Source organism: Monodon monoceros, unplaced genomic scaffold (assembly GCF_005190385.1).
Source record: "Monodon monoceros isolate NGI ecotype Baffin Bay Population unplaced genomic scaffold, NGI_Narwhal_1 Super_Scaffold_22, whole genome shotgun sequence".
Taxonomy (NCBI): Eukaryota; Metazoa; Chordata; class Mammalia; order Artiodactyla; family Monodontidae; genus Monodon; species Monodon monoceros.
Genome location: NW_021703779.1, coordinates 84,688,796 through 84,704,099, shown reverse-complemented (window position 1 = coordinate 84,704,099; position 15,304 = coordinate 84,688,796). Strand labels below are relative to the sequence as shown.

At 46.8% G+C, this 15,304-nt stretch overlaps 1 protein-coding gene across 3 annotated transcripts in view; it reads left to right on the top strand.

Annotated features, from left to right (window-relative positions):
• Positions 1–593: 593 nt before the first annotated feature.
• Positions 594–15,304, top strand: part of PCDH19 (protocadherin 19) — a 107,911-nt gene continuing 93,200 nt past the window's right edge. For 2 of the 3 annotated variants that reach the window (XM_029241015.1, XM_029241016.1), the window contains exons 1-2: positions 594–2,740; positions 6,325–6,652. In XM_029241015.1, coding sequence (XP_029096848.1) covers positions 594–2,740; positions 6,325–6,652 — 2,475 coding nt within the window. Of the gene's footprint in view, positions 2,741–5,505; positions 5,647–6,324; positions 6,653–15,304 lie in introns of all 3 variants that reach the window. The other variant, XM_029241014.1, reaches the window with a different exon arrangement.

The window sequence follows — 15,304 nt, the reverse complement described above, 5'->3', positions numbered from 1 at the left end:
CCCCCCCGGACGCGGGGCGCGTCCAGGCGGGTCCTGTCTCCGCAGTGATCCAGGAGCACTGGGGGGGAGGTCCTTGCGCATGCCAGGTGCACAGACTACGCGATAGCCAGCCCCAGTGCAGGTGCGCCGCGGCGGGCCGGGCACTGCTGGAGAGGCTGTACCCTCACTGCACTCCCCGCCTTCGCCTCAAGCGCGGTCAGGACTCAGCAGCGCGTCGACCCGGCCTCTCAGACGCCGTCCGACCCGCAGCCCTGCGCCGCTGCGGCCAGTCGAGCCCGGCTAACTTTGAAGGGGGAAAACTGAGTAGCCGGGCTGGAGGGAGGGGGCTCGGGGCCGCGCGGCGCTCCCTCGGCCCCCCGGAGCCCCCGGGTCCCCCGCGAGCCCCCGCCCGGTCCGCCGCAACCTCAGCATTGGAGCCGGCGCGGGTGTCCCCCCCGCGCCGCCGGGCCGCCCTGGGCGAGACTCCTCCGGCGGCCTCCGGGGCCCCGGGGCGCGCGCAACAGGCGGCCCGAGTCGGCGGGAAGCTGGAGCGCCGGCGGCGTCGGCCTCGGAGGGGTGTGGAGAGGCGAGGCCAGGCAGAGCCCCGCGCAGCCATGGAGTCGCTCCTGCTGCCGGTGCTGCTGCTGTTGGCTGTACTGTGGACACAGGCGGCCGCCCTCATTAACCTCAAGTACTCGGTAGAAGAGGAGCAGCGCGCCGGGACGGTGATCGCCAACGTGGCCAAGGACGCGCGCGAGGCGGGCTTTGCACTGGACCCACGGCAGGCCTCTGCCTTTCGTGTGGTGTCCAACTCCGCTCCGCACCTGGTGGACATCAACCCCAGCTCGGGCCTGTTGGTCACCAAGCAGAAGATCGACCGTGACCTGTTGTGCCGCCAGAGCCCCAAGTGCATCATCTCGCTTGAGGTCATGTCCAGCTCAATGGAGATCTGCGTGATTAAGGTGGAGATCAAGGACCTGAATGACAACGCGCCCAGCTTCCCAGCGGCACAGATTGAGCTGGAGATCTCAGAGGCGGCCAGCCCCGGGACACGCATCCCGTTGGACAGCGCGTATGACCCGGACTCGGGCAGCTTCGGCGTGCAGACGTACGAGCTCACGCCTAACGAGCTATTTGGCCTGGAGATCAAGACTCGCGGCGACGGCTCGCGCTTTGCAGAACTCGTGGTGGAGAAGAGTCTGGACCGGGAGACGCAGTCGCACTACAGCTTTCGCATCACTGCGCTCGACGGCGGCGACCCGCCGCACCTGGGCACTGTTGGCCTCAGCATCAAGGTGACCGACTCCAATGACAACAACCCTGTGTTTGGCGAGTCCACCTATTCAGTGACCGTGCCAGAGAACTCACCTCCCAACACGCCTGTCATCCGTCTCAACGCCAGTGACCCAGACGAAGGCACCAATGGCCAGGTGGTCTACTCCTTCTATGGCTACGTCAACGACCGCACTCGAGAACTCTTCCAGATCGACCCGCACAGCGGCCTGGTCACGGTCACTGGTGCCCTAGACTATGAAGAGGGCCATGTGTACGAACTGGATGTGCAGGCCAAGGACCTGGGGCCCAACTCCATCCCGGCACACTGCAAGGTCACCGTCAGCGTTCTGGACACCAATGACAACCCGCCGGTCATCAACCTGCTGTCGGTCAACAGCGAGCTGGTGGAGGTGAGCGAGAGCGCCCCACCGGGCTACGTGATTGCACTGGTGCGGGTGTCTGATCGAGACTCCGGCCTCAACGGGCGCGTGCAGTGCCGTTTGCTGGGCAACGTGCCCTTTCGGCTGCAGGAGTATGAAAGCTTCTCCACTATCCTGGTGGACGGACGGCTGGACCGCGAGCAGCACGACCAGTACAATCTCACGATCCAGGCGCGCGACGGCGGCGTGCCCATGCTGCAGAGCTCCAAGTCCTTTACCGTGCGCATCACCGATGAGAACGACAACCACCCGCACTTCTCCAAGCCCTACTACCAGGTCATTGTGCAGGAGAACAACACTCCCGGTGCCTATCTGCTCTCTGTGTCGGCCCGAGACCCCGACCTGGGTCTCAATGGCAGTGTTTCCTACCAGATCGTGCCGTCGCAGGTGCGGGACATGCCTGTCTTCACCTATGTCTCCATCAACCCCAACTCGGGTGACATCTATGCGCTGCGATCCTTCAACCACGAGCAGACCAAGGCATTTGAATTCAAGGTGCTGGCCAAGGACGGCGGCCTGCCCTCGCTGCAGAGCAACTCCACTGTTCGGGTCATCATCCTCGATGTCAATGACAATACCCCAGTCATCACCGCCCCACCCCTGATCAACGGCACCGCTGAAGTCTACATACCCCGCAACTCGGGCATAGGCTACCTGGTGACCATTGTCAAAGCAGACGACTACGATGAGGGCGAGAATGGCCGGGTCACCTATGACATGACAGAGGGCGACCGCGGCTTCTTTGAAATAGACCAGGTCAATGGCGAGGTCAGAACCACTCGCACCTTCAGCGAGAGCTCCAAAGCTTCCTACGAGCTTATCGTGGTGGCCCACGACCATGGCAAGACGTCTCTCTCCGCCTCTGCGCTCGTCCTAATCTACCTATCCCCTGCTCTCGACGCCCAAGAGTCGATGGGCTCGGTGAACTTGTCCTTGATTTTCATTATCGCCCTGGGCTCCATTGCTGGCATCCTCTTTGTCACTATGATCTTTGTGGCAATCAAGTGCAAGAGAGACAACAAAGAAATCCGGACCTACAACTGCAGGTAGAGCCAACTTTTCTTTCTTTCCTTCTTTGTCTTGGGTGAATAATGTGTATCTGTGTCTCTGTGTGAAAACCCCAGTGCTTTTGTTTCCTATTTAAATACATGCACCCTACTTACAGCCCTTCTTTTTGGAGGGAGGGGGGAGTTTATGTCAACCCAAGTTGATCAATTCTTTTGAACTGACAGTTTTCTGGAAGACAATCATTTACTGTTCGAATGGATTCTGTCACATAATGATGATGAGCAGAATAGCAATTATCATTTTAAAATTTGCACAGCTGTCTCCATGAAGTTATGGCAGAAAAAAATTAATATGAGAGAGAGAGAAAGATTGATTGATTTTTAGTAGAACCTTGAAGTACCACAACTTGATTTGGGGGCTGTAGTGTTTTGGGGACAGGTACTGAAAGGAAAGGGAGTACTGGCAGCTGTCCTGTCCTGTTGTAGAGAGAACCTCTGAAGAAAGCCTGTGAGTGGGAGTCTAAGGTAGGAAACAAAGTTGGGGGAAGAGAGAGCAGGAGTGTATGGGGAAGCAGGCAATTAGAGTGTTTTAGTGTGTTCTTGGCTTATTTTGTATCCAGTCCCCAAACATCTGGCTATGTGACGTGAAATTCTACTAGTCATCTATATGTGTTCAAATATCTGGTTATTGGGTAGAGACCAAACATCCCAATGAGGAACAGGACTTTTGCATCCAGATGTTTCACTAGAAGTAGCAATCTTCTGGAGTTGATGGTTCTTTCCTCTAATGTGGAACTCTGCTGTGGCCCTAAGAGCTGGTCCTTACCAGTGGATGTCACTATGGGCTGTGGTGTTACAGTTTCCCTTGAAATGTGTGCAGAATATGTGTGTGGTATGCCTGAGAGAGAGGGAGGTGGGGGAAGGAGGGAGGGAGGGAGAGAGAGAGAGAGAGAGAGAGAGGGAGGGAGGGGGAATAGAAATGTGGAAACTGGAATGACACGTAGTAATTTTTTAAAAAAAAGATTTCCTGATAAGCACTTTGGAGGGTCTTACTGAAGCCCTTCCTTACAATATCCAATTTAGGATAATACATGTAATTTTTTTTCAGCAGTGTCTCATTGAAACGGTTGAAAAAAAAAGTTGTTTCTTTAGTTTGCTGAAAATGAATGATGCTGCTATTTCCAACCAAGGTGTGTGTGTGCTTTCAACACACCTACACATCCAGTGTGTCTTTTGTGCCATCTGTGCTTGCATGTTAATCAGTCAAAATATGTTCCTGTAGGTCCAATTTGTATTTGACATGAACTGAAATGCACACTTCTGTGAATCAGAGCCCCCTGAATATGTAACAGCCATGCAATTATTGTTTCCCTTTTACTATTCTCTGCGTTACACAAGTTAGTAGACAAATGCTAACCACACATGAATATCAATCAGGTGCCATAAAAGAGCAGCTGCAATGCCTCATAAATGCTTTAATCCTGTTGCTAGTGAAATGGCCATGACTTTTCTTTCCTTCAGCTCCGAGTCATTTCAGATGGGAGAAATGGAAATTAATATTACTCTTACCTTTGAAACCTGTGACTGCCAGTGGCATTTTTTATAGGAGAAAAATGAGGAGTCTATAAAATTTTATTTATATGGAGATAATGATAGAGGGGACTCTTTTAAGCCATTTCCTCAGCATAAAGTAAATGCATAAGACCCTTTCCTTGATGAAAAGAAATCAGGTTGAAATAAAGATATTGAAGGCTTTGCCACCTCTTGGTGATATATGACTCAAAGTGAGAGCTCTTTCTGAGAGCTTGCCAGGGAGATCATTAAACAGGGAGGAGAGCATTTGAAATGAAAAGAAAAAAAACAAAAAAAGTGAATCTCAGTGCTCTCCAACTTCACTCATATGTGTATTTTGTAAAGAGCTCTGTTTCCTGCGCTGGTTTGGGATTAATGAAGTACAGTTTAATTAAATAATTGCTCGATACAGAAAGGGCTGTGCAATGAATGCCTCAGCTGAATAATTGGACGGGGCATTGCCAAACTTACCCATCGTGGGTAAACAAAATGATTAGAACTTCTCATTGATTCTAAACGATTAGAAAAGAAAATCAACCCCAGTCCTGGGGTCTTTGGGATTTTATCTGCTCCCAAGCCCCAATAGCATCAGCTTGCCCTCACTGCAAGTCTGCCTGAGCACAGAGAGAAAGGGTGAGGCGAAGGCAACTGCTCAGCTCTAGGAAGATCCCTGGGACATAGCAAGAATGTGCCTCTGGAGATAGGCAATCTCCTGGTCTGATCACTTTTTAGAAACCTAAAGTTTAAGAGCTTGTCTTTCCGTGTATTAAGCAGAGGTTTCTTGTTCTCAGCCTCTGCAGAGCCTCTTCCTGAAATGCATTCATTTATGATACTTGCGAGATGATCTGCACTTGCTGTTTGAATTGGGCTCCCTTTTTGTATTCAGACAATTAGCTTTGTCGAGGGAGAATACAGGCACAGTCTTTCTCTTGTAAAGATCAACCTGTATTATTTATTAACCCTATTGTTTTGCTGATTATTGCTCAGAAATGGAATTTCCAGACAATAAGCTGAATCATTGTGTGCAAAGTAATAAATGACTTTAAGAATCTGGCTACATTTAAATGTATTTCTTTTGACAAGTCTCTTAATGCTTGGTGTCTTTGGTGCGCGTTGCTGGGTCTGTGTCGGTGTTAATTAAATTGAGCTCTTTATGTTCCAGCACAGCTGCTTGTAGGTACACCTGAATGGAGAGGGATGCTGAATGCACTAACCTTTAAATTCCTTTGCAGTAATTGTTTAACCATCATTTGTCTCCTCGGCTGTTTTAAAAAAGGACAAAACAGCAAGTGTCTGCATTGCATCTTGGTTTCTCCCATTAGCAAGGAGCAAGACAAAAAGGCTGAGGAGAAAGTGAGCCTAAGGGGAAAGAGGTAAAAAGTCTTTTCCCCTCAAATGGGTTTGGCTATCAGATTTCTTGAGGAGAGGTGGGGGGTGGGGTGGGGAGTAGAAGGGAGCAGGGCTAGGGCAGTGGGAACGAGGGTGTGGAGGAGAGGAGCTGAGGATTTGTCAAAGGACAGGGTCTGATTTGCTCCCGTTCAAAATCGATCAGTTCAGTCACCAAGGAACCTGATTGAGGGTGTTCGTCACATGGCAATTGCTTGGAGGAACTGGAAAGGGGATTATTTTTTATTTCTTTCTGTCTCCTCTTCTGTTAAATTAGAACTAGCTTCTTATTTCACCCAGGAGTTCCTTTGGCTTCCAAAAAAGCTCCCGATTTGAGCATTTTCATGCTTTCTCTCCCATAGGCTCAACTTTCCCCGTCCCCACACCCTTGTTAAATGGTCACTCACAATGAGGAATTCCAAATCTAAAGTATAGAAAATTTGGGGAGAGGTAGTGGGAGGTTACTATGTTTAATATAAAAACTTTACAGCCCTCAGCTTGTTTTCACATGTAGAAAGCACAGGGAGAAACCTGATGATGTAATGCACCAGAATAAGAAGCTGGAGCGGAGATGGGGTGCAACCCTCTGGGGTGCTTAATGTTTATTAAACGATGCATGGTTTGGGAGGGCGTTAGCGATACATGCTGCCTTTTCTGTCACATAGAATCGCTGAGTACTCCTATGGGCATCAAAAGAAATCAAGCAAGAAGAAAAAAATCAATAAGAATGACATCCGCCTGGTACCCCGGGATGTGGAGGAGACAGACAAGATGAACGTTGTCAGTTGCTCCTCCCTGACCTCGTCCCTCAACTATTTCGACTACCACCAGCAGACCCTTCCTCTGGGCTGCCGCCGCTCTGAGAGCACTTTCTTGAATGTGGAGAACCAGAATACCCGCAATACCAGCGCCAACCACATCTACCATCACTCTTTCAACAGCCAGGGCCCCCAGCAACCAGACCTGATCATCAACGGTGTGCCTCTGCCCGAGGTGAGTGCAGCTAAGCGGCTCTGTGAGGTCCTCCCAGGCCTCTTTCCCATGCTGCTCGCTGGACCCCATCAGCCTCTATGGTGGCACATTCCCTGGCAGGGGTGGGAGAACTTCTCTGCCTAAGCCCATTTCCAAAGTCAGGGTTTGCTACCAGTGCTTCTTGGGGCGGAGGGTAACCCAACATATTGAGCCTTTGTAGGGGTGGATGTTGGGAGTAGGAGCTCAAGGTCTGAGCCTTTGAAATACCTATATGGTATTTTGGCGTAATATGAATTGTACCACCTGTTGCAAATACAGTACGCTTGCCAGCCTGTTGTACCAGTACGACAGTTAAAGTGGCTAAGAATCAACAAGTAGTCTTAAAGATAGATGAGCCCTAGAATGCTCGGGGGCCAGTTTCCTAGTGTGAGAGTGATTCAGCCTTCTGAAGCCCCCTTTTGCTTTTTCTTTGGTCATATACGTGCTTTGCTGAGAATATGGATGGGCCGGTTAAAGGGAGGCAAACAAAAATATAAAAAAGCCACATTGCTGTTTCTTAATAGTTCTTATGGTGACATTTGACAAATGAGGAGGTTGAAACTGTCACTAATAATGAAAATTTCAGGAATTAACTATGTATTTGAGTTAGCTCTGTTTCTCTTTACCAGGAATGACTGTTTTCAAACGGAAGCATTTTTTTTTCTAGACACTACATGGTCCAGTGTTTGCTGTCTATTGAAATTTTTCAGGGTAGTAGGGTAGTAACGTGGATGATGGTAGGTTGGTGGCTGGGTGGAAGGCTATAAATAACAGCTCTTAAGTTAATTTCATTTTTCCTTGAATTGTTTAAGTCCCTCTTTGGTTGGAAATTTAATGCACTGGGAGGCATATGCCCTCTTCCAGGCCACTAATGAAAGGAATACTACATACTTGGAGAGCACTTCACAACCTTTGTCTTCTTTGATCCTTACAGTCAGGTATCTTAATAGGTTGCCCTTCAGTAGATGATGAATGGAGGTCCAGAGATGCTAAGGGACTTGTTCAGACTCACTGGGCAGGGATATCAAGAGAGAGAGAGAGGAAGGACTAGATTGCAGGGCTCTATAACTCTGGCGAGTGCTGTTTCAGTGACACTTCCCTGCCTCAGAAATAATTCAGCCTAACATACCTGGGCTGGGATGCATATAAAATGGCCTGATAGTATTTATATCAATTTCATAGGGCAAAGGGTTTTAGGATCACTTTTATCGACTGCTCCTCCTAGTTCCTGAAAAATATTTCTCATCAGAATTAATGGGGCCAAAAAGCAGTGCTTTTCATTAGAAACTGATGATTTTCTTCTAGCAACAGAGACACCAATATTGTCAATCTATAAATCTATAAGTAAGGATTTATTGAAAATCCAGTATTATGCTAGGTAGGCTCAGTTATAATTATGAATGTCAGTGGATACTACTAGGGACTAGACCATAGACTTTCTGGAGGACTGCTCATGGACCACCAAGAGTTCAACAATGGAGAGGGAGAGGTAGTGCTATGTAGTGGAATCAGATAGACCATGATTTTGAATCTGGGGGACATGTCTCGCTATGGTATCCCTCTGAATCTCTGTTTCCTCATCTACAAAATGGGTACATGTGTCATGCAAGGTTGGTCCAAGGAATAATATGGCATTATGTAATGTAAGGGGACTGACACATAGGTACCCCCTGAATCGTAGGTCTCTTCACCAGACAATAATTGGAGAGTGACTATTGTAATGGCCTGCATACCTGAGTGTAACTCCCTAGGCACTTATAACCAAAGAGGAATTTAGGCTGGTTCTGTATAGAGAAGATCTACAAAGTGGTGCGGTTACCGTATTCATACTGGACTTTTAAATAACGGAGGTAAAAAATGCCAAGGTTTTGGGTTAGGTGCTGACTGCTGCTGCCAGTGGAGATGTACAAAAGAATTGAATCCTGAGGGCTTGGTGACTATGCAATCAATTCAAAGTAGTAGAGAAACATAAGCCCTGGTGTCTATGGGATGCTTTGAGGGGGCAAGAGATATATGACTATATCTGCATGGTTTACTTGAGATCTTGGTGTTCTTTCTGAGATTCTCCTGTGGACAAAATTAAACAAAGTATTGCTTCAGTTATTTAGAAAAGCCATTGAAAGTCTGAATTCTGATCTTATCTCTGACTCACAAAGCAAGATACTTTCTTATTTAACAAAGTCATGCAGACCTAGCGTCTAGGGCTAGTCAGGGCCAAGACAGCATATATTAGGCATGGTGAGGTTGTGTATTTCTAATATGCAGTCCTGGAGAGTTCAACTGACAAACCCATTCAGAAAGGAGAGAGGCCCACTCACAGCAGAGCATGAATCAGGCCATTTAAACCTGCATCTGTCACAAAATCCTGCATAGAGAAAATGACACTTCTTTTCTTCCCATACCAGAGGCCCTTGAACATGGACTAGGTAGAATACTTAGGTACAGTGAAATCTGTAGAGGTGTAGGGATGATTGATTCATACATTCAACTAATATTTGTTGTGTGTCTATTCTTTGTAAGGTTCTGTTGTAGGCTCTGGTGTTAGAGAAATGAAAAAGATGTCCTCTGATCTCAAAGAAGGCACATTCTAGTGAGGGAGATAAGCAAATAGGTGATTTGCGGTATGGAGTGATAAATGCTACTATCAGGTACAATGGGATAGTCTCCATTACTAGGATAATAATATCATAATGTATTTCCTACCGTTTCTTTATATTTTTCCGAATTAATTAATTGATCCATCTAAGAAACCAACAATTATTAAGCAATTATAGCACAGAGTGTTAAGTGCTACCATGTGATGCATATAAGATTCTGTGGAAATTTCTGTATTAAATCTTATTATGTCATGTACATTTTTCTCTATATTATTTCATTAAACCATTTTTTATTCATTAACTCAACCCAGGAGCATTTATTGCACACTTAGAACATGTCAGACACTGTATAACTTGCCGAGGATACAAAAATAAAACACTTGATCCTTGACCCCAGGGAGCTTACGGGAAGACAGACAAGTAAACAGGTCATTTCAGTTCAGGAGAACATCTCTTTACTGAGCACATATTACATTCTCACTCACCAGACTGGGACCAAAGGTCACTACGCATTAGGTTCCTTTGCTGGGCTACCTTGTGGACAAACTCACTCCCTTCATTAGCTGCAGCGTCGGTTACAGGGCTTACTGGCAATGGCATTACAGAGGAGTGAGAATTGCTTCCCTCACAGCGCTGCATCACACTTTAAAGTTTATCACCATGGCATTAAATCAAATCACTAAACATTGTTTCAGTGTCCACTGTGTGCTCAGCTGTGTGGCAGGTACCATGGGGATCCCAAATAAATATAAGATGTAGCATCTGCCTTCAGAGTTCATAGTTTGGTTGGGGAGCTAAGATCACCCACGTGATTTCCCTGTAAGCAACACAAAAGGGTTTCTAACCCCCAGTCACTTTGCAGCCTGCTTAGTACTCTCCTGCTACTCCTTCCCTGGCAGCGCAGCCATCATTTATATGTAGATTTACTGTTGAGCTCTCAAGTTTGGTGCTGATGTGAGGGTAACTTTTGCATCAGTGTGCAGACCTAGCCACATTTGAATATTGTTGGCTCTAGAAACTGAAGGGAACGTGACTTTAAAGGCAGTTAGATAGGAAAAGGCAAAGGGAATGGAGCACTGAAACATTCAATATTAAAAAACTCAAATTAAAAAATGCCTCACCAAAGAGACTGGATGTTTGACCATTTCAGCCCTCCTGAAGGCAGGAAGAGGTCCCACCCAAGTCTCTATTAATTACCAGCAGAAGGAATGAGTTGCATTGGAACTCAGCCTTTAGAATTATGGAGACCATCTTGCCTGGAATTCTTTTGTTTGTTGTTTTTTTTTTTTTGCGGTACGCGGGCCTCTCACTGTTGTGGCCTCTCCTGTTGTGGAGCACAGGCTCCGGACGCGCAGGCTCAGCGGCCATGGCTCACGGGCCTAGCTGCTCCGCGGCATGTGGGATCTTCCCAGACCGGGGCATGAACCCGTGTCCCCTGCATCGGCAGGTGGACTCTCAACCACTGCACCACCAGGGAAGCCCTTGCCTGGAATTCTTTGTCTTCATTTACCTGTCCTCTGATGTTGGTCAGGAGGTCAGCTGTGTGGATTTTGTGGTTTTGTACACAAATTTGATGAGGGAACGTGGAGGATGCTTTTGCTGTTTACAGAAGACTTTTGTAGGATTAGTGATGTCAAGTATCTCTTAAATATTTTAAATTGAAGGTGAGATTTGCATTCTTTGGCATCCTGGTTTATTTAGTCTGTAGACTTAGTGTATATGTAAGTGAATGTGTGTGTGTGTGTGTGCACATGCATATGGGTGTATGGGGTGGGGGGATAGTGAAGAGAGAGGAAAGGAGGTTGAAAAAATAGATAATGGAGAAGAAAGTAAGTAGTTTTGCCAGTTTGCTAAGATTTTTCTAAACTTAATCCAGTTTTTTTTATTATTATTATTTTTTTGATACACGGGCCTCTCACTGTTGTGGCCTCTCCCATTGCGGAGCACAGGCTCCGGACGCGCAGGCTCAGCGGCCATGGCTCACGGGCCCAGCCGCTCCGCGGCATGTGGGATCTTCCCGGACGGGGGCACGAACCCGTGTCCCCTGCATCAGCAGGCGGACTCTCAACCACTACGCCACCAGGGAAGCCCTAGTCCAGTTTTTTTAGAGCCTCCTCAGTACGGCAAATAATGTTTCTTCCAATCTTATGGAATGGTGGCATGCCTTCTGGGTGTCTCTGTATGCTACAAAGTATTACTCCTTTGTACATCAGCATTCCTGCATTACCCTTTTTGTCACCCAGGCCATGGTCATTGTTGAAGGAGGAAAATGAAACTCATTTCTTCTGCTGGTAATGGAGACTTGGGTGGGACCTCTTCCTGCCTTCAGGAGGGGTGAAATGGCCAAACTTCCAGTCTCTTTGGTGAGATATTTTTAATTTGAGTTTTTAAATATTGAATGTTTCAGAGCTGACAATTCTAAGAGAGTGATAGTGGGCAAGAGCTTCCAGAATTCTAGTCATAGGGTGCATAGGGATTTAATTTTGGTTTCAGACTCCATCTTGAGCTCTCTCTTTTTATTTTTCCTTCTTTCACTAGCAAACTGTAACATCTTTGATATAAGACATCCTCAGGGTGTGTGCGTGGTCTGCTATGGTCACTCACGGAGCAGTTTCATAAGTAGCAGCACGGTAGCAGTGGATGAGTTTGCAGGACAAGGATGTATGTGGCAGACCAGATTGAATGCTTCCAATTATCCTACCGAAAGTCTCAGTGCGTGTTATCTTAGTGCAAATAATGAAACTAAAACATCAGTTAGGCTTTGAAGAAAAATAAGAAAGAAATAGCATGCTTTGGTCCCTAAAAAGAGTTTTAAAAGTTAGGGATTTGCAGTGATCTGAGTGAAACTCTGAGCTAAGGAGCTAGAAAAGCAGCCACAAACCTATCAGGTGTCAGGTTCAGAAGTCACTAGAAAATTAATAGGTACAATGAGGCTGGTTAGGATAGCAAGGTAACGACACAAATCACCCCCTCCAATTAAAACAAACCAACAAACGCTTCAGGAAGCAATTTTATTGTAATTTCCTTGTTTTGACAGGGTCTTGGAACCATCTGAGTCTTATCCCTAAGGGTCAAAAGTACCCCTCAGGCTTCAGAAGGAAGCAATGGAAAACAGTGCAGCCCACATATTTTCAAGGCTTACTCCAGTTTTCTTAAAAATCAAAGGCTCCACTTTTACTGAGAGACAGTCTAGGGCCACCCATTGCCTACATTGCATCTTATTGGCCCGTTTCACATCTAGTCTAAGCAGTGCGTTCCCCATGGGGATCCGCTTGCAAGATGTGTTCCAGAATAAACTGCTCCTCTGTCATCTCCATGCAACTGCTGCAGAACTGAGTTAGTTTACATTAGTATTTGCTAATTTATTATTATCATTCCTTATTGGCAATTAACTGGTTACTTTAGAGATCACCTCTCTCCCCATACACCTTCACTAAAGTTGAGCTCAGCCAGAGAGCTTGCTAATGATCCTGAGATTTCTCTCCCTAGGGGACTGGAGGCAGGACATTGCCATAGAGGATTCTGAGCCTTTGGAATTCCTCTTATCAGAGGACCACTTGCTTTGGGTCCCAGTAACCCTACCTGGTTTTTCTCTGTCAGTCAGATTTATAAGGTGGGAGGAGCTGCAGACCTCTTCTCCCCTAACCTTGCCCTAGTCTTTGCTGTGGCTTTGGTATACCATGCCCTGAGGCTGAAGCAGTAGGGTTGGGGGATTTCTTGCTCGGAATTGGAAGACTGAAAGAGGATGAAGTCACCTCCTGGCAAAGCTGGAGTCTTTCAATTATGGTGCTGCAGTGGATCTGAGGCGTCTGCTTGGAGTTTGAGATGTTGACCCCTCTGCATGTGTATCTCAGCTTCTAGGGCTTAGGGGAGGCCAAGCTTGACTGGATCAAGTGTCTCAGATGTGGGTAAATGAAGCCATTTGTACAAAAGGCCTGTGTATAAGAGGCGGGAGGCTGGCTCTGGAGCAGCCATTTTCCCCCACTGAGAGGAGGCTTGATTTCTTGATGTGTGACTGGCTGGCCTTTAATGTGAGCCTCATTTACTTCGAACAATTGATAGGCTTGAAGTGAAAAGTCCCAGAGGATCAGTTGTTTGTAGAGGGAAATGCTCTTCAAGTTACATTTCCTCTTTGGCTGTTGTGTAGTTAGGAGTGGTTTTTGTGTGGGCTGCATGGTGAGGGTCACTCTGCTTCCAGTGGGTGTACCCAGGCTGCTAGTGCCTTCCTATGTCCCCCCAGAAAACCAGGAGGAAAGTACTGCAGCCTGAAACTGGAGAACAGCTCTGCCAGCTCTAGGAACTTGGGGTCCCATGAGGAAATCTCATTTGCCATCATTCAGCAGCATTCAGGATTTTGCTTCAGGATACTGGTTAGGACCACATAGCGCCACAGCACTCCTGGAAGAGGTGTCAGAAGGGACCAGTATTTCTACTCTATAATCATGAAAATGGAGTTGCAGAGAAGGCAGATGAGTTGCCCAGGCACACATCATTTGGGGCCAAACTGGGTCCCTTTGGATCGATAGCAGTTCCTCTGTTGCAGTTTCCAAGTGCTTTCTGTAACGTAACAGAAAACTTGACTGGATTCCACAAGAAGACCTGTGGCTATACCTTTGGCCCGTAGTTGTGTTCCTGAAAAGTTGTGCAGCAGGAAGTGTTTGTTTTGTAAATTAGACCCCCTGTTAACCACAGTAGTGGCATTCCGTATAGAAACACTGTGGTGGATTCTTTCATAAAGGAAAGAACCCTTGTGTAATGTGAATAATCAACTCCTTACCGATTTCCTTTGTAAATCTGGATTTTTCACATATCTTGTTTGCTTAAAGTGCAATTCCTCACATTGGCAAGATTTACAAAGCCTTTGAAAGGTGGGCCAATTCATTATTCCCTTGACTTCTCACTGTTTAGCCTTCCTGGTTGAATCTCACTTAATTACAAAATGTAATTATGTAATATCTAAAATACATGGTGTCCGGAGAAGACAGATAATATCTCCCAGATTTAACAAATGTTAACATTTCATATTTGCTCCAGATTTTAAAAAATTAAAGGTTACAGCTATCCTCTTCCCATTCTATTCCTCTCCCTCTATCCATTCTTTGTAAGTCTGTAGCTGGAAGAACAGCAACCCATCAGGAATGTTTTTGGTGCATTTTGTCTTAGCCTCATGAGCTCGCTTCTGAAAGAGATGGCTCTCATTTTGCAGCCCCAGGTCCTAAAAGCTCCCCAAGTCAATATGGGTCTCCTGGATTGAGTAGAGCCTGGGAATTACTTTGGAAAATGAAAACGCTCTCTTAAACTTGCTTTAAATTCAGGCTTTGGTAGTATATAAAGATGTTAAAAAAATTTCAGCCTTTGGGGAGGGAGAAAATTACTTTTTGGAAAGAAAATAAGTGAGAGTGAGAGTTAGACAGATTGACAGACAGACAGGTGTCAGGGGCAGCTATCTTGAGTTTTGAGCAGACCATTTGGGATTGAAGCAGGCAAGAAGCTTGGTGTGAAGCCTGCATTCTCCTTGAGCTCAGTGTTCATGGACTAGCACTGGGGCTTCTCCATGTCAGATGCTTAAGCACTGCCTTGGTGTGCATAGTCTTCGGATGCTCCATTAAGTCTCCGAATGCCAGGGTGGCCAGTTTTCAGCTTCTCCCACCAGGCCCCATCTGGCCACTGTTCTGTGGCAAGCTGCTCTCCCTCACTGCCACCAGCACTGGTCTTGGCAGTCTCTGCTTTCTGGATTATTTTTGCTTGTAAATTTGATTTCCAGAGCATGAAGGGCACTTCATCTCAGATTGTGTAGTTTGCTCTTCTGAACAAAATGGATTCCCTGTGTAAGCTGGTGGGAAGATAAGTTCAATACAAAGGCCAGACTCTCCCTTTAGGGGAGTGTGTGTGTGTGCGTGTGTGTGTGTGTGTGTGTGTGTGTGTGTGAGAGAGAGAGAGAGAGAGAGAGAGAGAGAGAGAGAGAGAGAGAGAGGGAGAGAGAGAGGGAGAGAGAGAGAGGACATATCTACTTGTCTCACCCACTTATTCTGCCTCT